This window comes from Mustela erminea, chromosome 6 (assembly GCF_009829155.1).
Source record: "Mustela erminea isolate mMusErm1 chromosome 6, mMusErm1.Pri, whole genome shotgun sequence".
Taxonomy (NCBI): Eukaryota; Metazoa; Chordata; class Mammalia; order Carnivora; family Mustelidae; genus Mustela; species Mustela erminea.
The window spans coordinates 72,205,774-72,228,004 of record NC_045619.1 but is presented as its reverse complement, the minus strand read 5'-3'; the positions used below and the strand labels follow the sequence as shown (position 1 = coordinate 72,228,004).

Genomic DNA, 22,231 nt, shown 5'->3' with positions numbered 1-22,231 from the left:
TCATAGAAAAAATTTTAAACCATACTATATTGATAATGCCTAACCAACAATAATTTTTCACTACTAAGCATGAAATATACTACAAAGTAAATTATATATTGTAGTGACTTTTATGCTTTTCTTTTTTAATGTAGGCTCCACACCCAGTAGGAGACCAGGTTCAAGGGGGCTTGAACTTCAGACCCTCAGACCCTCAGATCAAGACTTGAGCTGAGGGACGCCTGGGTGGCTCAGTTGGTTAAGCAGCTGCCTTCGGCTCAGGTCATGATCCCAGCGTCCTGGGATCGAGTCCCACGTCGGGCTCCTTGCTCAGCAGGGAGCCTGCTTCTCCCTCTGCCTCTGCCTGTCACTCCGTCTGCCTGTGCTTACTCTCTCCCCACCTCTCTCTCTGATAAATAAATAAAATCTTAAAAAAAAAAAAAAAAAAAAAAAAAAAAAAAAAAAAAAGACGAGCTGAGATCAAGTCACATGCTCAACCAACTGGGCTACCCAGGCGCCCCTACTATAGTGACTTTTAAAAGAAGGTTTACATGATTATTCCCACACTGATTTTTATGAAGAATTCTCTAGATTTCAGAGAAGTGTCCAAAAATCACACTAACAAGTGATAACATCAGTACATTTAAATACCACATAGAAAGTGATTAGCAAAAAAAAAAAAAGCAAAGAGACTAAACAGCGTTAGCACTAAATTACCATATGATCTTAGAAAAGTTAAACAACCTGTTCCTCTTTACCTGTAAAATTGGGATGATAAAACCTATCTTACAAATAAGAGATTCAAATGCCCCACATTAGGCAAAATCCATCCACATAATTACTCCAATTAATCATTCAACATTTTATTGAATACTTGCTTAAAGAGTTACAATTTCAGTTAATCATAAAAGAGGAACTGGTATTTTATAGAGGGATTAGATTTCAGGAAAGAACATGAAAAGGTCAGACATAGGGAAAACACAAGATATGCAATTAAGAAACTAAATACCTCTTAACGGCTAAAATTTAAGAGCACACATGAGCAAATGGAAGGAGAGGAGGCTTGAGGGTAGGAACTTCTTACTATATAAGCTGCTTTATAACAATATACCTCTGAGCTTCCATGTTTTGGTTTGAATGCTCCTGGTTTGCAAACTTTTTGGTGAGTGCACAATAAACTTTTACTGATTACTACTTCAATGATTCATTGGTTTTACTTCTGTTATTTCCAAACTTTTGACAATTTATGGTGTAAAAATGGGATTCAAACAAGACACCCCCTCAATTCTGAGGCTATGGTGATGGAACCCACAGAGTCCACTGAGTTCACTGCTTTCTCAGTGACCCTAGAGTCTGGAGGTCTCTCCTATACCTGAGCTCTGTTCTTTCCATTTTGAGCTGACTTTAACTTGCATACCTACATTTTGTTTGTTGAAATTTCTTGGTAAATCATCCTATTCTGTTCCAAAGGGAGGAGGGAAGGGAAACACATGGTTGGTTCCCTGTGTTTTGGAACAGCTTTTAGAAAACAGGGTCCCTCATAGTTAAGAGCTCTTAGGGAATCTATAAAGACAAAGATGGGTTCCACCTAGTCTATGGACCAGGATTTTGTGCCTTTTTGGAAAATGGGTGAACTTGTGGAATTGTAGTGGCCAACGTAAGGCAACTTTAACTTAGAGAAGTGGATCTTGAGCTGTGTCTTTGATAAGAGAGGATTTCAAATCTCTCAGTGACAAGAGAATGCATTCTTTGATTGATAAGCAGACAAAATGACTGCAAAAATAGCTTTAGAGATCCTTATAGGAGTGCGTGGGTGGCTCAGTCAGTTAAGCATCAGCCTTCGGCTCAGGTCCTAGCCCCACATTAGGCTCCCTGATCAGCAGGGAGCCCACTTCTCCCTCTCCCTCTGCTGCTCCCCTGTTTGTGCCAGCAAATAAATAAAATACTTTAAAAAATTAAAAATTAAAAAAAAAATCCTTACATCATGTAAACAAAAGAAACTTCACTGGAAAAGAAATCCATTCTACTATACAAGCAGTAACCTCAACTTAGTCCCTCTGCCAGAAATACAATTGGGATCCAACTGTTCTTTTATGAACTAGTGAGTTTTGCATTATTATGGCTATCAGCTCATGAGTAAATTTCTCTAAACAAAAGCTATAAGATCCATTTGCATCTATCTGTATGTCTATGTATACACATTATAGATGTGTGATATTTTTCTAAGTCCAGATGGTATCGCCAAAATTAATGTGTAAGGAGCTCTATATAATTGTCTTAAAGAAAAATAAGCACTCATAAAGTATTCTTGAAACCCTCAGAAACAAAAACGAACCCAAACGTTTTTCAAGTTCACAGGACTTGACATAACCTGTGTAAAGTAAAACTTAGTTTAAGTTTGTTGGCTTAATAAAAGCATGTCTTCAAAATCTGTCAATAAGAAAAATAATTTAGGATGTTGGTTATCTGCTTAATGTCTAATCTAAGCATAATTGTTAAAAACAAATAATTTAAATAAATGTAAATAAGAAAAGTCTGTACCAAGTTAAACTAAATAATGAATATTCCCTGAATATCTAAATCACTTCCAAATGAGATAATACACTAAATCATAAAATACCAAACATAAGTTTACCTACTTTGGGCTTTCTTTTTTCTATGCAGTATTGTAGTACTATTTTTTTTTTAAGTATTTATTTATTTATTTGACAGACAGGGGATCACAAGTAGGCAGAGAGGCAGAGAGAGAGAGAGAGAGGAAGGGAAACAGGCTCCCTGCTGAGCAGAGAGCCCAACGCGGGGCTCGATCCCGGGACCCTAAGACCACGACCTGAGCTGAAGCAGAGGCTTAAACCACTGAGCCACCCAGGCGCCCCGAGTACTATAATATTTTATTTAAAGAACTAACTTTAAACTTATACTGAAATAAAACTATACATTACTACCAAAAATGGAAAAAAAAAAAACCTATCATTTGCTTGAGTAAAACACAACCACACCTATAACTGTAATAAATATAAACCAATGATATTTTTCCTGCTGAAGTTTGGAGATTGCAGTAATGCTCTTTTTGTTAAAATGAATCATTAGCAGGTATAAGAGAATTACTAAAGACAGCTAATAACTTTTCCATAAAATAATAAGGATTAAAAAAAAGTTTAAAAGGAAGTAATTATTGCTATGTGATCCAATATACTTTTTATCATGTCTGGGTGCCAACTAAAATTGACCTCAATGAATCAGTATTTTGGAAATGCCATTTAAAGCCACTTAAGTTTACTCTCTGAATTGGTTCCTGTCATGGTTATCTATCAGTACTAACTACGGCACTGACACAAATCTACCTTAGAATGAACAATTTTTATTAAGCACCTCCCTTGTGCTACTATGCAAGGTTCTTATTTATGTTTGATTTCATTTGCATCATCTGCTACAAGGTAACCTAAATCTAGTTCTTCATCTTCTAGCAAAATAAATTCTGAATAAATTCAAGCTAAGGCAACTATCCCTTCATTTATAAGAAATCACTACATTCTATTGGCACCTGCCAACACTTTTACCCTACCCTGGCTTGCTCATACAGTCTTGAAAGAGTCACTCATGCTTTAGTAGCCTACGATTCATCAGAACGCACCAACTTTTGACTTTTTAATATTTGCAGAGAGAAAAAAGATACTTAGGTCTATTAATAACCATGTCCTTTGCCACATTAAAAACTATACTATTAAAAAAAAGTATGTCTGACATCTAAAAAGTTTCTATAACTGTGTATTTATAAATTTTCCAGTCCACAATTGCTTACTTCTTTTTACTAGCAACTAAAGATTGTAAGAGTTAAGAATGCTAAATAATATATGTAATTAAAGCTCATGGAAATAATAAGGATGAAAGAAAACAACAGTATATGGAAAGCAGTTAAAGAAAATATAACGTGGTTTTTGAACTAAGAAATACATGAAAAACATGGGTTTTGCTGTTGTTTTGGTAAGGGAAAAAGAAAAGTAATTTTGTCTGAAAGTAAAATAATTCCAGAATGAGAAGGGAAAAAAATCAAGTAAAAACTGGGTGGATATAAAAAATTGTAGAGGGTGCCTAGGTGGCTCAGTCAGTTAAGTATCTGCCTTTGGCTCAGGTCCTGATCCCAGAGTCCTGGCATCTAGTCACAGGTCCTCAGGCTCCCTGCTCAGTGGGGAGTATTTTTCTCCTCCCTCTGCCCCTCCCTCCTGCTCTGCGTGCGCTCTCTCTCTCAAATAAATAAATAAAAAGTTTTTTCTTAAGATTTTATTTATTTATTTGAGAGAGAGGGAGAGAGTGAGAGAAAGCATGAGAGGGGAGAAGGTCAGAGGGAGAAGCAGACTCCCCATGGAGCTTGGAGCCTGATGGGGGACACAATCCGGGGACTCCAGGATCATGACCTGACCCGAAGGCAGGTGTCTAACCAACTGAGCCACCCAGGTGCCCCAAACAAAATCTTTTCTAAAAAAAAGTTGTAGAAGTCTTATGGAAAAGGAACTAAAAAAGGAATTTTATGTGTGGTCTAGCTAAGTTTCAAATGGACTTAAGTTTTTGCAAAATTGTTCCCACAAAAGTGCTTTATCTCCAGAGACTCATGGAAAAGACTCTGACAAGTAGAGGTTTCTATTAATTTTACTATCATGACACACTGAACTGAGTAAGAATTTCTAAAAGTCTAGTGTAAAACTGATTCATAAAATTATTAATCCAAGATGAAGCAAAACAAGAATTATAGGAGACTCAATGAACTAATGAAGATGATTATAATTTTTTATTACTTCATTTAAAACAATGATGGTTCTTCATTGTTTTGTTTTCCAGATTTAAGTCTCTCTTTCTTTTCTCTTTTAGGCTATCGATAGCTTATAATGATGACTCAATAAAACCTACTTCTGTCATCAACAGTTGAAACATTTATCTTTTTCTCCCTACCTGATACTGCCAGAATTTAGAAACCCTTATTAAATATTCTTATTTTTCATGACAAAACATATATTTACATAAACTCAATCTGATTTCCTTGTAATAGGACAATATTAGACAAGTTCTTAGCTTGGCTGCTTTAGCCCAAAGAGCCTTGAAAAATTCAATCTAATTCTTTTTCTTTTTAAGATTCTTTATGAAAAGTTCCGGCAAAGTAGATTTAAAAGAGCTTATATCATCACCATTTCTGCTACACTTAATATAAATAATCAAGCCAAATTTATCGAAACTAGACTCAGTTTGCAAACAAATTAATCTAATTGTAGTTATCTTGATAGAAATGGGATTATTATAGAGAAAAACTATGTTTCAATAATACACTTCTGTGGCTATCAGATTCTACTGCTGGTAACTGCCCTTCAGGTTTTATTTTCTACTTATAAACTGGGCTGGATCCTAAATTCTAGTTTCCTCCAAAATCTGGCTAGAACTCTACAAACTAACATTTCCAATTTCCTCCCACTCTTCTGACTTGGAATCACTATAAAAAATAAAATGGCCCTTTTCCCAAAGCCATGCAAGCTAAAGCTGGACAACTGGATATAAACTTCAGAGAAAGGACCCAAAAAAGTGCATGTGAGGAGGACAATGTGCCTATGCTATCTGGTCACTCAGCGTAATCACCTCTGGGGAATCTCCTCTGGGAATTTCTCCTTAAATCATATTTACCTCTCTAATTTGCTGTATACTCTCAAGGGTTTTAAAGACGGATCAGCAGCCACTCCCATGCCAAACAGTATCCATCAGATCAGACAACTGGATGAAATCAACAATAACCCCATAAATGATGAAGATGGTGACATGATGCCTGAGCCTAATGACTCAACTAATGGCAACAGCAAAAATGTGACCCTTCAGCCTGAATACATCAACAGAGGAACCTAAAAATTACACTATACTGGTTGATCAGAATAACCAAAAAGGGGGAATTGTTAAAATAAAAAGCAAGCCAGTCTTGAAAATTCCCTGAGCAGACAAAACCAGTTTGGTCATACAAAGCTCAGGTGAGCTTATTTTCTAAGACTAACTTCAGCTAGACAATTACTTGTTTATACTGTTGGAAAACACAAGCAAAAACCGTTTCCCAAGGTTGACATGAGTAACCACTAACCGATTCCCTGTCACCTCGGGAAATGTTCCTATTCTAATCACCGCGGGGACTGCTTACTCTCTAAGCTGCTTGGCAACAACATACCCCCGATCCTCCTTCCCGTTTTGGCTTGAGCGCGCCCGGTTCCCCAGCTGTTCTGTGGTGGGTGCACCACAGACGTTTACTAATGACCACTTCGGGGACCCACTGGTGTTCCGTCTGCTACTTCCGAACTCGCGACAGCACCACAGTAAATACTTCACGGAGTCACAGCCGGTCATTGGGCCTGGAGCAAACACCGCTGAGGAACCACAGGCTAGAGCAGACGCCCGCCCCCCTCTCCCCAGCACCGGCCTTTAGAAAACAACAGCTCCCCTATGCTCGTGCGTCCCCCGGTGGTGCTGCCCGTATACAGACTCCGGTAACCTAGCTTCCTGCGTGGACAAAGCCAGAAGTTTTGGGGAGGGGGGTCAGTCCGACGCACCCCTCAAGGACCAAGTTCCATCAGAAACCGGCGAGGTCCTCGCCCGTCTCTCTCCTACCGAAGTATCAGAGAACGGAAGTGACCCGCGACACACCGAGCTCACCCTCAGGGAGGGAAAGGCAAAATGAGCCCTCTCCGAGCAGATTTACCCCGAATTTTTTCTCAGGGGTTAAAGGACCCCTTCACCCCACCCAGCCCAGCCGCCTCGCTCTCCGACCTCAAAGTGCCGGCCCTCCACAACACTACTTACCGATTTCAGCCGCACTCGCGTGAAAACTTCCCGCCACCAGCCTTTCCTTTTCCTCCAGCTGCGAGCACCCGCCCTTCCGGTTAGGTTTCCTCAGCCAATAACAAGTGACACCCTTCTCTAATTGGTGAAGAGGTGCAACCACTATCTGCGTCATCGAACAAGACTACGGATGATTGGTTCACATTGGGGGCGGGATTAGCCAATGGGAAGCGGTCTTGGAGCTGGGGTGGGGAAGGCTGCGTGTTTCCGGAAGACGTGGCGGCTCTGCCCTGGGCTGTTTCCCGGCTTCTCTTCTCCCGACTTTGCTTCACGCCCTGGGCGCCTGGAGGTCCGGTAGCCGCTGCCCTCACTGCCGCAGCCATGATCTCCTTAACAGACACCCAGAGTAAGGACTTGCCCCCGATCCTCTTACACCCGTTCCTTGAGCTCGTCTCCCCCCGCCCCTCTCTCCAGGTCAATGAATGAAGCTCGGCGTTGGGGGCGGCGGCCTGCGGGACTGAGCGAGGGATGCGGGACCAGGAGGACTGCCTTGAGGGGACGGGAGCTGGATTTGCAGTGGCCGACGTGGGAGGAGGATCAGTGAGATCTGGGGAGGGGGAAGTCTTTGCTGAGCCTTGCACCAGGGTCCCGCTCTTCTCACTCCCAGTGAGATGGGGGCTTTGTTCCTGCAGGTGGTCACAAGAGAAAGTTTGATGCGTGGTGCCCGTGGTTCACACTTGGGAATATTTATGCACATGACAGGCTGGGGGTCCTCTACTGGCCGGTTGTTCGGGAGGCGGTATTTTAAGTGTCACCTAGTATGGGTTTGGGTCTTTTAAATACATACAAATATATATAACCATATATATATATGTGGTTACACTTAAATATTTCGAGTATTTCGCCTTTTGCCACCTCTGGAAGCGACCTTCCAAAGATTCCTTGAAACGACTTCACTCTTCTACCACCTAATGTTTCCACAGTAGTAAAAAAGCCACCTTGTGTTCAGTGAAACGATTTCTTTCCTTAATATTGTGTATCTTGTTCTTTATTTTAGCATCTCTTTCTGCCTACCACAGAGTTCTCAAGGCCTAGCTTATGTCTGTTAGCGTTGTATGTTTCCGTTTCTTTCGTTATAACACTCTTATTTCTACCCTTGTGTCAACCTTAATCATTTTCGTATTTACATATCTGCCCAACCGTGTGGGTCCTATCTTTTAATGATCGTGATAGTCTTTTTGTCTCACATTGCTTTATCTGCTATGATCTTCATTTCTTATTCGGCTTAACTTAGTTTGATTTTCAAGATTTTAAGAACTAAAAAGTCTGTTAAAAATAGAATTTCAGGGACGCCTGGGTGGCTCAGCTGGTTAAGCGGCTGCCTTCGGCTCAGGTCATGATCCCAGCGTCCTGGGATCGAGTCCCGCATCGGGCTCCTTGCTCAGCAGGGAGCCTGCTTCTCCCTCTGCCTCTGCCTACCACTGTCTGCTTGTGCTCACTCTCGCTCCTCTCTCTCTCTCTGACAAATAAATAAAATCTTAAAAAAAAAAAATAGAATTTCAGGGGCGCCCGGGTGGTCCAGTGGGTTAAAGCCTCTGCCTTCGGCTCAGGTCATGATCCCAGCCTCCTGGGATCAAGCCCCGCATCGCATCGGGCTCTCTGCTCCGCGGAGAGCCTGCTTCCTTCTGTTTCTCTGCCTGCCTCTCTGCCTACTTGTGATCTCTGTCTGTCAAGTAAATAAATAAAATCTTTTTAAAAATAAATAATAAATAAATAGAATTTCATTGTAAATTCCCTACTTTAAAGTGGAGTCTTAAGGTTTGTATAGAAGTCATGGCTGACTTGAACTTGACAGAACTTCTCAGGTCTCATATACACTACCAACTCAGTCAAGCTCTTCTCATTCCTGTGGTTGGATGGGTCTGCACTTTGGAGCTACCTGCACTGGCCCAGGAAGGGTACCTGTTTTGGTCTGTTGGCCTGTTCTGATCAGAAAACACATAAAGTCCCTTTCTTTCTTTCTTTCTTTTACTGTTATAATAGGAACTAGCAATTGTATGAAGGCAACTTCTTTCATTTTACCAAGTGCTTTCAATATAAACCATTACTTTTTTATAACAGCCCTATAAGGCAGGGAGAAGTATAGCTTTTTTATACATTAGAAGAGGCTCAAAAGAAATTCATTGTATGGTCATAAGGAAAATGACAGAAAGAAAACTTGAACCCAGGTCTGCTGGCTCAGAAACCTTTGTGTCCACTGTACCCTACTAGCATCTAAGAAAACTGGGTATAAACTTTATTTGAGATCTATCTTAGAATACTGTGGGTCTTTCATGCAAAAATAGATACAACATTAGGTATTTATCTATAAAATTATGCATTGACTTTTTTTGATAGATTATGTAGGAAATTCAGAATCTATTGTCTTTGTGATAGCATCCTATTTCTCTTGATTAAAACCCTAATTTAAAATTAGGTTGTCCAAGAAAATTAGAATTGTATACATAAATTGCTAAAACTTATTTCTAATTCTACTAATTAGAGAAAGTACTTAATCTTTACACAGCTTACCTATCAGTGAAGTATTATTACTTCTCCTTTCTGAGTCTGATTATTACATAGATAAAATATGAACTATGTATCCTTTGCATAGAGATTTTCTTCTATTGAAGACTTCTTATAGGGACAAGTGCCTGATTTACATTCTTCCAAAATCCAAAACAAAGGGATTGGATTGGAATGTGGGCAGAATAGGGAGCATCCTCCTTCATTAAATCAATGAAGAAGATGAAATTATATTCTTTGTTGCTCATTTGCCAAATGTTTTGGTAGGACAGTGGATTGGAACACAAAATGGTTAGTGAACGAAAAGCTCTTTGGATTTCAAATGGTGTGTGTGTGTGTGTCTGTGTGTGTGTTTAACTGCAGAAATTGACCATCATTCAAGTGATTTACCAAGATTATTCTGGGATTCTGATTCTGGAAGAGAGTGACCAAGCACTGAACAGAAAAAAAAGCAATTCATAATTGTCTTAAGGGATTCTGTAATAACACTCTCCCACCCCCCTTCATAAAAACACAAGATTTATTGAGGGGGACAGAGTAAGCTAGTTCCCATGCTGCCTCTAGATCTTCACTTCATTATGTCACATTGCTTGGAATTCTATCATGATGTTCAGTTGAGTTGTTCAGCTTGGTTGATATTCAGTCCAGTTGTTTATTATGAAATTTTCTATTTTTTAAAACACATAGTAGGAAAGAAAAAGATAATATTAAAATTTTCAACTAAGATATCAAAATGCTAACAGTCATTGCTTTTGAATTAAGCATCTTTCCTTGTAAAATTTCCACAAAAAGTTTTTATTCTTTCATTTTAGATAAATTGTATTAAACTGCTTTTAGCAAATTGTTCTTTTAAGTAAAAAGTTCTCACAAAGACAAAAGGAATGCAGGTTTGATAATTGCACCAGAGAAAAATAAATTTATTTTACTGCGTATGATTCTGGTGGTGAGCAGGCAAATCTGTGAAGGGCTTTGCTTATGAATGCATAGACAGGGAAAATGGGAATTCGGGAGATGAGAAAGGGCACAGTGAGTCCAGTTAGAGACTTTTGACCCCCTTAGGCCAGGAAATACTTGGCAACATCATGCCAGTGCAAGTTCTGGCAAATATGTTACAGGCAACTGTCTCCTCCTGGGCTTACACAGGATGAAATAATACAAATGTTTTGGTGCCCATGTTACAGTTGTAAGCTGTGCAGTCCAAAAACTGAGCTTGAATTCTAGCCTGACTCACCACAACCACCACTCTTCCTGCCCAGCCACTGTGCTGTCCCCCACCGTGCATACACATACATACATTTGCTGATATTATGAGCAAGGATAAGTTACAAATCTCGGAGTCTGTGAAATATGGGGCTGGTGCTACTTTTCACCTCACAACTTTGTTAAAGGAATTGCAACATATTTGTATAAACATTTCAGTGAATGTGAAACCATATCCAGATACTGTCTTTTTCACTCCAGTCAATTTTTAATACTTCTACTAATACCTACTTAGTTATAGATAACAACTAATCCTATTAAACTTGAATCATCTAAGGGTGCTTCCCCCAGATGTCCAGTATGCTCCAGTGTCCTTGGGTTTCATTTAATCAAACATATTTAACCTGAAAAAAAAAAAAAAATCCTGTAGGAAGCAGTATGATGTAATAGTTCAAGCATAGGGACTGAGTTCAAATCCTCAACCAAAAGTGTGACTCTGGGCAAACAAAGTTGTTTCTCCAAATCTCAATTTCCTCCATTTCTAAAAGGATGTAATCTCACCCACCTTGCAATAGTATGGGAAGGATTAAGTAATATAAGGTATGTAAAGTGCCCCATCATGGATGATTCATGGCAAATCCTCAGTACATAGCAGGTGTACTTCCATATAATTTCCTGTCTGATAACAAATATCTCAAAAATTTGGGGGTGCCTGCGTGGCCCAGTCCCTTAAGCATCCAATTCTTGATTTCAGCTCACGTCATGATCTCAGGGTCATGAGATTGAGCACTTCGTCAGGCTCCCCACTCAGCACAGAGCCTGTGTGAGATTCTTTGCCTCTCCCTCTGCCCCTCCTCCCATCCAAGCTGTCTCCCTCCCTCTCTCTCTAAAATAAATAAACTCTTGAAAAAAAAAAAAAAAAAACAACTCAAAATTTTTATGTAATCATTAGGATAATTTATGAAAAGGTAGAAATTAGTCCTATTTAAATCACTCAACTGCCAGTGACTAAATCCTAACCACTAAATAGTTATACAATGGAATTTTACGTGTTCTTTTGTCCATATTTTCTTCCAGGAAATTATGACAGCTCAACAGCTCAACAGTCATTTTGGTCAATTCTCTTAAGGGATTTAAGCATGAAAGCATTAGCCTCACATTTTCGTAGGATTTTGTCTGTTGGATACACTTATCTTTGTCTGTTGAATACACTTATAATATTTATATTTATGTATAAATATATATATATTTATATACCAGTACCTGAATTCTTTTAGGCTAACTTTGGGGGAAAAGGTTGTTGGAATGGAAGGCAGTAGTTAACTATAAATTGAGGAGTTCAGGGATGTAGAAAAATAAATGACAAGAAGTGTTCAACTCTGTTATTTTACAGGGACATTTTACATGGCTTAAAAATTTTTTTGAGTAGCTGTGACCTAGATTTTGGCTTTCTGGAGCCAAGGCCAAAAAGTTAAGTAACAGATCAGAAATCATAAGTAGTGTATTTAAAATTGGGTTTCTAAAAATATGGTAGTTTCTGCTCTGTTTTATTACTTCATGTAGATAGTATGTATCTGGGTAAAATAAGATTTGGTAAGTATTTCCTGAAAGCAAAACTAAAATGATCAAAGAGGTGACTTAGTGGCTTAGGCTTTTAGCATTAACAGAAAAGGACAACTGTAATCTTAGAAAGTTAAGAATCTTCAGAATAAAAAGATAAGACCAAGAGAATGTAAGGTAGTAAAATCATTGGTTTTATATAAGGATGAACATAAACTTCAATGCTTACACTTCGATCACTGCTATATGCTCCATACCTAGAAGAGATGCTGGCATCTAGGAGTTGATTCTTTGTTTTCGAATGAAAAGAATAAAACCCCAACACATTAATATTAAGTAAAACTGTTCTTTGAAACGTTTGGAGAACTGATATTAGTACTTAGACACTAATTGTGTGAATGGATTCATGGGTTAGATAATTTATAGATGATAAAAACATATCATCAGGAAGTTGAAATTGATGCCTAACCTCCTGAAAATTAACTTTTGAGGAGACAATGATGTGCTTCTCAAAATACTGCCCTTGTGAGAAGCAGTGTGTCATGGAGTGAAGTATATTGTGCTGACCTATGATAGCATTTCTACTAGGTTAAAGAAGGTCTTAATTTAAGAGGGGAAGGAGGTAACTGTAGATATTTTGCATATAAATAATAGTCCTAGAATATGAAAGGAGATAAATAGTAAAAGAAAACCCATATAGTTATGTTTGATGCCAGAGGGGTTCTTGGAAGGGAAAAGTATATAATCAAAGGTTTAGAATCCTGATGATCTTTCTCTGTCATACATATGTTTATGAGAAGTGCTATTTGTCATATAAGGATTAGAGATTTCCATTTATATCTTAAATTTTGAGGTTATTTGCTGCTATTAGTTTAATCTATTATAGATCTTAATGAATGTCATAAAGTTAACCTGCAACGCTGAGACCTACTTTCTTATATCAGCCAAAAGAAAAACTAAAAAATTTTCTTAGTTTACGGGGATCTTAACGTAACTTATATTTTTCTCTGCCCTTAACTATATAACTTATATTGCAGAAATTGGAATGGGATTAACAGGATTTGGAGTGTTTTTCCTGTTCTTTGGAATGATTCTCTTTTTTGACAAAGCTCTACTGGCTATTGGAAATGTGAGTTTTTCAACATATATTTTAACTGAAGTCATAAGGAAACTTGAATTACAAATGAATTATTGCCTGCTGTTAAATTTGGGGGGAAATAATTCACTGTTACTCATGTAAAGATTCCTATTGTCTTCTCTGTTTACATTAGTAATAAAACCTATTTCGGCCTGGGTGGCTAAGTTGATTAAACACCTGCCTTTGGCTCAGGTCATTATTTCAGGTTCCTGGAATGGAGCCCACATCAGGGGCTCCCGGCTCAGTGGGAAGCGTGCTTCTCCCTCTCACTCTGCCTGTTCCTCCCCCTGCTTGTGCTCTCTCTGTGTCATATAAATAAAATCTGTAAAAACAAAACAAACAAAACCTGTTTAAATAAAAGGTAAACACTTAAAGAGGTTTTTTTTTTCCATTTATTTTTTTATAAACATATAATGTATTATTAGACCCAGGGGTACAGTTGCCCTCCCCAATGTCCATAACCCCACCACCCTCTCCCTACCCCCCTTCCCCTGGCAACCCTCCGTTTGTTTTGTGAGATTAAGAGTCTCTCATGGTTTGTCTCCCTCCCTTCCTCCCCCCACAAACCCCCCACCTTGCATCTCTACTTCCTCATATCAGGGAGATCATATGATAGATATCTTTCTCCAATTGACTTATTTCACTAAGCATAATACCCTCTAGTTCCATCCACGTTGTCGCAAATGGCAAGATTTCATTTTTAAAGAGGTTTTTGAATGACTACCCTGTTGAGTGTTTGATATGTAATACACAATAGATTAAATCAAGGCTGCCTTTAGTTAGGAGTTCAAAGTAGATGACTTGGTATCCCCCATGTCTTGGTAAATTTATTAATATGTCTAACTTAGAAGATATGACTTGAAACATTTGGTTCAGTAGCATAAAATAAACATTTTTAAAAACCATTTAAACCTCTTAATATATCTATATATTAAGAGTCGATTTGCTGAGAAAAGTATGTTTATTGTTTATTTGGAATATGTACTTTGTTGTCTATGTGTGAAGGTTGTGCAGGAGGTCTGGAAATAAATCATAATCCTTTTAAGAAGACAACAAAGTTACTGAATAGTGTTAAATATCTTCGAAGTATACATTATTATAGAGCTTTTAATTGGAAATTAGAAAATATAAGGTTAACAAAACTATTCCAAATTGATGTTTTGTTTTAATAATATAAGCGCCATTGCTCTCTGAGAATATGAAGCTTAACTGTTTAGGCTCAAACATTAAAGATAGTTACAAAGGCAAGTATTAGGATTAAAATCTGGGGAAAAAGCAAGCTTTTAATAGATGACCATTTTTTGCACGCTATCTGAAAACATACAAAATATGTGTATATTTGAGAACATACAACTTTATTTTTATTTCTGCTGCCACCATAGATTCTGAAATAAGTAAGACTAAGATCTTCTTCCTGGCTTTGCATGGTTTCCTCTATCAGCTTGGCCATGTCAGTATTTCTCCCATCCATAGGAACTCCTGAAGCCCATGGTGAAGTGTATTTCTGGGTGACATGTTTATGGGCCGCCTTCCTCTTTTGCTCTGCCACTGCTCAGCTTAACTAAAGCCCTCTCCATCTCACTTACCTGGGAAAACACTGCATATGCACCTGCCTTTTGGTAACATCTGATCTTTCTTTGATACTCTTTTTCTCCATTTAATCAAGATAGAAGAGGACTGAGAAGAGTGGAATCCAACTCCAGCTTTCCCGTGCTTAGCCCACTCCTTGATTCTGCCTCTTGGTGTGCATCATAGTTTCCTCCAGCCAATTGCCCCCATTGAGAGCCAGATGTGCTGCTTTTTATTATATTTAGCTTTGACCTTGCTTTTCAAATTTATGCAGTATGTTTGACTACTTTTTCTATCTTGCATTTTCTTTCTCTTCTAGGTTTTATTTGTAGCTGGCTTGGCTTTTGTCATTGGTTTAGAAAGAACATTCAGATTCTTCTTCCAAAAACATAAAATGAAAGCTACAGGATTTTTCCTGGGTGGAGTATTTGTAGTCCTTATTGGTTGGCCTTTGATAGGCATGATCTTTGAAATCTATGGATTCTTTCTCTTGTTCAGGTAAGGCAATTATTTTATTTTACTTTTTCTCTTTCAATAAACTAGTAGGCCAGATAATTAATTATTATAAAAACCTAGACATTTGCATCAGCATGAGTACAAAGACCGTAATTTTCTCAAATGGATTTTTTTTACATTGAATCTTTTATTGAATCTCTTATTAGATAATTCAGTCAACTATAAAAATGTTTATTAAATGTAGATGATTGCCAGTCGGGTCACTGTCTTGTATTTTCAACATGATAAAATTGGTTTTTATTGGGAATTTAAAGCATTATCTTTCTATTGAAGGCACTTTGCATTTAAGGCACTTTGTTATTTTTAGCAATGAAATAGTGATAAATACATACATACAGTATTTTAATTCATAGAACCTGATACTGCATAGTTACTGCCACTGGATGACAATTCTTAGTACATACACATATTAGAAAATTTTGTACCAAACACAGTATGGTAGTTTTGATCAGTGTTTTACAAATGCTAGTTACTAAGTGAATAAACAACAGTATTCTATTATTCTTTTAAATAAGGTTGGTTTAATTATTTATTCAAGACACATATATCCTTTGTCTTCTATCTGCCAAATACTGTGTCATTCACGGGAGACATAAAACCAAGTAAGCATCAAATCTGCTTTAGAGAATGTCTCATTTCTATAATGGGAAATAGACTTAAAGAGACCAGGAGGGTATAGTAGTAATGTGTTATAGATGTATAAGCACAATACTGTAGAAGTATAATAAAGAAATGAAATCTGGGGAGAGGTAAGAAACATTACCACTAAAGGTAACATTTGAAATTTGAAATCTCCAGAATGTTCAAAAGTTCAACTAGATCTTTTCTTTTTACTTGGTTAGCAGTTGATTTTGGTAATAAGGATCTGTAAGTTCTGAGAACCATTTTTTCCTTCTTCCTAGGGGCTTTTTTCCTGTGGTCATTGGCTTTATTAGAAGAGTGCCAGTCCTTGGATCCCTCTTGAATTTACCTGGAATTAGATCAGTAAGTTATCATGTATTAGAAATAAAATTTGTAAACCATCAAAATAGTACTCTTTGATGCTCCTCAAGGATTACAATAATCAATACCTGATTGATAAGTTTTTTATTATTATATAAATTGTTACATCACCATAGATCATGGTTACCATGAATATCAGAGAAAATAATCATTGCTAACTGTAAAAAACCTGAAATTTTGTTTCACTATGTCCATTTTTAATATTCTTGATTTTTTAAAACGTAACTCAGACTGATATGCTATGCCACCTTTCTCTTTGAGAGTTCAAGGTTCTTTACAATTAACTTTTATATGATTTCTAATCTTAGAAGTCATTATGTAAAAAGGACATCACTATTTCTTTTCTCTTTTTTTTTTTTTTTTAAGATTTTATTTATTTGACAGACAAGAAATCACAAGTAGGCAGAGAGAGAGAGGGAAACAGGCTCCCTGCTCAGCAGAGAGCCTGATGTAGGGCTCGATCCTAGGACCCTGAAATCATGGCCTGAGCTGATGGCAGAGGCTTAACCCACTGAACCACCCAGGCACCCCAGGATGTCATTATTTCTAATAAGATTTTCTTTCTTAGACTGTATCACCAGATAGTGTGCATTAAGACAATAAAATCAATCACAATCATACTGGAAGTCAGATGATAAAATTCTGTTTCCAGCTCTCTCCACAGTTTGAATGATCTCACAAATCTGTTCCTTCAAGATGGGCCATCAACTTCCTAAAGTTGTTTACAGACGTTTGTGGATGTTTATAGAGAGATAATCCGTAGCATTAACTGGTTTCTCAGAGAGCTAAAGGATGTCTTACCCACTGAAGAATGGGTTTTGCTATAAGACAAAATCTCATTTCCAACCTCAAGTCAATTTTCTCAGTCAGAATCTTATAGCCTAGACAACCTAGATATTTGAAGTTACCTTTGGGGAGAGAATGTTTTGCTTTCTCTCCTCCTAAATTTCCTTTAAAATCCTAATGAATCCATAGTACTTTCAAAGCAGCTTTTAGTTTTGACGTGCCAATCACCTATTTATAATGATATAAAATGTTGGAATTTGGGCTGATAGGGGGTTATGTCCAGATCTCATTTACATTAATCTCCAAACTCATACTGTAGTCATGTTGTTTTTACTTACGAATTTTACTTTTGAATTTTTACAATGGCTTTTGAATTTACCGAAACTTCTAGTTATAGAGTTGTAAACATTATTCACATCCTTAATTTAAGGATTTTTCAGTATTTGCGTAAATGGACAGCCAGTACTATAAATTATGTTTCCTATTATCATTACTTCATTATAATAAATGGTTCAGTAAAAATGTGAATAGTGAAATGAAAGGAAAGGTTAAATGATTGCTAGATTTTGATAGTATTATGACCACTTGGGTTACATAACTTTTAATATGTCTCCACTAATTATTTTGTTTTAATATTTGCATCACCATCTGGAATGCTGAAGAAGGCCCAGTTGCTTTACATTTGGGGTGGAGTAGCCAAAGTAAATAACCACTTACATTAACGTGTGTTAAAATTTATATTCAGTAACTATAAACTTGTGCTTGCCTCATTACATCTGTTTTTAATGTCATTGCCACTTTTAGTCTGAAGTCCAGAATACACATTTAAAGTATTTTTAGTCAATAGATGTTGTTAATTACTGAACTTAATGGAGTTAAATCTGTTTGTTCAAAGACTACATAGGCCCAGAAGAGATCCTCAGTAATGGTCAGTTGAAATATCTTATTGGGTTCATTAATGCATGAATGGCTGACATTTCAGCTTTTTTTTTGTTTTGTTTTGTTTTTGTTTTGTTAAGCTAGCAATGTTAACTTCATTTTATCCAATTTTTTTATTCATTGTGTTGCATTTCTCGTGTTGTACCCTTAAAGTCATATGCATAACATGTCATGCAAAAACAATCTTAGCAAAGAAAATTTTTTTATACACATTTACGTGTCAGGAGATTGTGGTGAGTAGTACTGGATTAACCATTGTCAGTCACACCTTAAATTTCCACGAATCTTATATAGCTGGGTATTTTAATCAACATTAAAAATGTTGATACAATGTTTTCATAATGCTGTGGGTTTTCTTTTAATTACCTGTTTTTCTTCTCCTTTCAGTTTGTAGATAAAGTTGGAGAAAGCAACAATATGGTATAACAACAAGTGAATTGAAGACTCATTTAAAATATTGTATTATTTATAAAATCCTTTGAAGAATATTCAGCACAAAATTAAATTACATGAAATAGCTTGTAATGTTCTTTACAGAAGTTTAAAACATGTAGTCTACAGAGTACCAGTAGCAGTTAACAAAGAGGCCATGAGAACAGGCTTCTAATCAGGTGAGCTAAGAAGTCAGCAAGCAAACTAAAGGAGATGAATCTATGTTACAATACTTATTGAAACTCTTGAAGGCGATTTTTATTGTTTATCCACAATATGCGAAACACAGCCATCCTTGGAGAACTGTGGGGCCTGTTTCTTTTCTTCTTCTTTTGAAGGCGCAAGAGCACCCGTAGGCATTTGCTTTTTAGAAATATCCACTGGAGTGGCAGAAGTATTTCCAGTTGCACTGTGTGTCTGAAAGTGATGCATGAGTTAGATTGGATTATGTCATTTAATGTATTAAAACTAAGGAAAACCCAGTTTTGATGTATTAATCACTTTTTTTTTGTAAACATATGGTTAAAATAAAACATTTGTGGTTCTTCTGATTCTTAATATTTTAAAGCCAGATGAAAATCTGAACTAGATATTCACTGACAGAATATGCAAAGGTCATTCTTTATAACTAAACACTCCAGAACTACTCATACTTCTTGAGAGTCTGACCTAATTATCTGTATCTTTCATTACATGTAAGCATCTAACAAAAACCATTAAGTAGTCTGTTACATACCTTTTTTCATTGAATAGTCTTTTATTTAAGATACCAAATGATGCAAGCCAAATGGATTTTTCCGTCATGGTGTAGTTTTTCTTTTCTGTGTTTTGTTGTTGTTGTTTTTTTACTTTTGTAGTGATTTTATCATTTTCCTTTTCATAAATTAAATAACTTGATAATATTTAAGATGTAACATGTTAAAAGGTTAAATTTACATTTGTTAAGAGCTTTCCATGTAAAGCTGAGTTTTCCTTTATTTTTAGCTTTTTCCTAACATCAGAATCAATATGCATGATGAATCCTTCATAAGATCACTCTTTGTCTTGAGTTCATGGAGAAAATATCTGAATTCACATGCTAAAGTTAGTTTACTATAATTAAACAGACTATAGTTTCTTAAAAACATGACACTAAAAAAATGTGTTGTTTTTTCTACCATTGATGCTTGTCTGGCAGAAAGAAACAATGGCCATTTCTTCATTAGTTTTCTGAGGTGGCTGCTTTTCTGGTAGATGTAAGAACACATTTCAACAGTTATAGTACTACTTGTTTTACCACTAATGATTGCACTATTTACTTTTTTTTAACAGTTGCATAGCTTTTTAATGTACAAAATCATAACTGAAATTTGTGATTTTTATTTACAAACATGTCTACAAAATATATCACAGCTTATGTTATTTTTAGTTAAATCTTGATGCACAGAGAACACCCATCCTTGCTGGTCTAAAGAAGAAAAGATTTGGTATATAGTTTAATGGTTCAGTCTTGTGGATTACTGCCTTTTGGTACTGGCATTTGACTTATGACATAATCTGTGAAACTAGATGATATTGATGAAATGAGACTCCTACCTCAATAGTTCATGGAATAATAAGAGATCTAGTGTTGTGTCTAATGTTCTTCAAAAAAGTAATATCCTCATTTGAAGAGTGTCAAGTATATACATATTTTGGGGATCAACTTATACAAGTTGCCCTGTAGGACTCTTATACATATTTTTGACTGATCCATATTATTTTCAGTGGCTAGATAATTGTACTTTTTAGAACAAGAACTGTATCTGTTAATGTAAGGAACATCTATATTATTTAACTCCTTTGTAGACATGAATTTCTATCAAAATGTTCTTTGCACTGTAACAGATCTCTTTTTCAAAATCTTACTTCAGAATTGTTATTAGAAGTTGTGTAAAGGATTTGATAATCTCCCAGTCCTTAGTAAGATTGAGAGGCTAGAGCAGTTTTCAGTTTTCAAAGAGTCCACAGTTAATTTCAAATGTGAGTTTTGGGCTGCTTGGCAGCATTGTATATTTCTTCTCAGAACCACTGATGAGGCTCTGTTTTTAAACATACTAGTCTTCTGACAGAAAGCACTGTACATTATATTGTTTCTTTCTTTCCAAAGTTGGCCTTCTGTCTTTGTGACAAAAATATACTTTGATTATTGCTATGAAGATGGAGGAAAAGGTCTAATACTACTTAGCCTTAAGTGTACCTGGCATTGTTCAAATGTATTTTCTGTAACAGAAACATACTTGCAATGTTTTTCTTTTCCCCTTATAAATTGTAATTTCTGGAATATTGCTGCTTTAAAAAGTCTCACAGTCAGATTATATGATCTAACAATTGAATATTGTAAATACACTCGTCTTACCTCTCAATAAAAGGGTACTTTTCTATTAATTGGTGGTTGTCTTAGCTCGGGCTACTCTAACAAAATTCTGTAGACTGGGCGGCTTAAACAGACACTTGTTTCTCACAGTTGTGAATGCTGGGAAGTACAAAAAGAAGGTGAGGGTAGACTCGGCTATTGCTGAGGACCCTCTTTGTAGCTTTCAGACAACTGCCTTCTTGCTACATCTTCATATGGCAGAGAAAACTTTAGTCTCTTTGTCTTAAAAGGACATCAGTCCTGTCATGGGGCAAGGGGATTCATCTTCACAACCCTAATTGCTTCCCCAAAACCCTTCCTCCAAATTCCCTCACATTCGTGGTTAGGGCTTAAATATATGAATTTGGGGAAGATATATATTCAGTCCTTAACTATGGTCATATGTATCTTTATAATGAAATTCAAAAAATTAATTTAGCATTGCACAGTAACTCACCTCATTTTTTAAAAAATTAGCCTTATATGCAGTTTTCCTTTTTTTTTAATAAAATGGTCATCATATTTTCCATTTCTAAATTGTTTAAATGTAATCATAAATAGAAATGGATTTCAGGTTTAAAAAAAAAAGTGGGCAGTGAACTTAGAAATAGTGGAAAAATGTTTAAGTATTTTTTCTCAAAATGAAAAGAATTGGCTAACAACGTTGATAATAATAATAACATAATAAGTATTTGTGACAGACAAAACCACTTCACTGTCTTGATTATAAATTTTGGTATGGCTAAAAATCACTAGCCATGTGTACCACTTAAAGTACCCTATAAGTATTTGTTGAATCCAGTACTTGAACTGCAGGTCTTGACTATTGTCTGGTGAGCCAGAAGTCTTAAATCTTTTTAATAGATTTCTAACTTTGTCCTCTGTGCTGAAAGTTTCCAACCTCTACCCTTCTGCTACCTATACCTCAAGGAGGAACTAGGACACAGAAGTAGGATGCCCCAAATCCAACGACTGGCACACTTCTCCACAACCTTACCTCTACTAGCTCTCTAATCAAAAGGTCACCTCTGTCATATCACTCTTCACTCACTATAGCAAAACAGCTGGTCCATCCTTGTCCTCTCATAGAACCTTCCACTTGTTTAAAGTCTTTGATTACAAGAAGAGAGATTTTCGAGATTCAAAGCCTGGAGGAGGAAGACTGTAGATGCTGACCAATGAGTGGGAAGTTTTATTTTGGAGAGCAGGCCTTCTCTGTGCCCCTGAATGACAGGTAGCCCTTTGAGGACGTGACTTCTATTTGTGAGACAGCTGGCTGGCCTATGGGACAAACCCACCCGCCCTAGCATAGAATAAAGCAAAGTTAGGAGAATAATCCAATGACCTCATTCATATTATACCCAAATCCT

At 36.7% G+C, this 22,231-nt stretch overlaps 2 protein-coding genes across 2 annotated transcripts in view; one reads left to right on the top strand and one right to left on the bottom strand.

Annotated features, from left to right (window-relative positions):
• Nucleotides 1-6,885, bottom strand: part of RECQL (RecQ like helicase) — a 55,460-nt gene extending 48,575 nt beyond the window's left edge. The window contains exon 1 of the mRNA XM_032347712.1: nt 6,802-6,885. The gene's annotated coding sequence lies outside the window, so the exon portion shown is untranslated. The remainder of the gene's footprint in view (nt 1-6,801) is intronic.
• GOLT1B (golgi transport 1B) lies at nt 6,255-20,893 on the top strand. Its single transcript, XM_032347821.1, has 7 exons — nt 6,255-6,488; nt 6,718-6,880; nt 6,932-7,186; nt 13,143-13,234; nt 15,132-15,310; nt 16,231-16,312; nt 18,443-20,893. Exons 1-7 carry the CDS (start codon nt 6,255-6,257, stop codon nt 18,479-18,481), a joined length of 1,044 nt encoding a protein of 347 aa, XP_032203712.1. The 3' UTR covers nt 18,482-20,893.
• The last annotated feature ends 1,338 nt before the right edge of the window (nt 20,894-22,231 follow it).

What these genes read in the sequence shown, in the direction of transcription:
- GOLT1B (XM_032347821.1), top strand. Translation starts at nt 6,255, where the DNA reads ATGACCACTTCGGGGACCCACTGGTGTTCCGTCTGCTACTTCCGAACT. An exon ending in CTCCTTAACAGACACCCAGA is followed by an intron (nt 7,187 to 13,142) that starts GTAAGGACTTGC and finishes CTTATATTGCAG; the next exon opens with AAATTGGAATGGGATTAACA. An exon ending in CTCTACTGGCTATTGGAAAT is followed by an intron (nt 13,235 to 15,131) that starts GTGAGTTTTTCA and finishes TTTCTCTTCTAG; the next exon opens with GTTTTATTTGTAGCTGGCTT.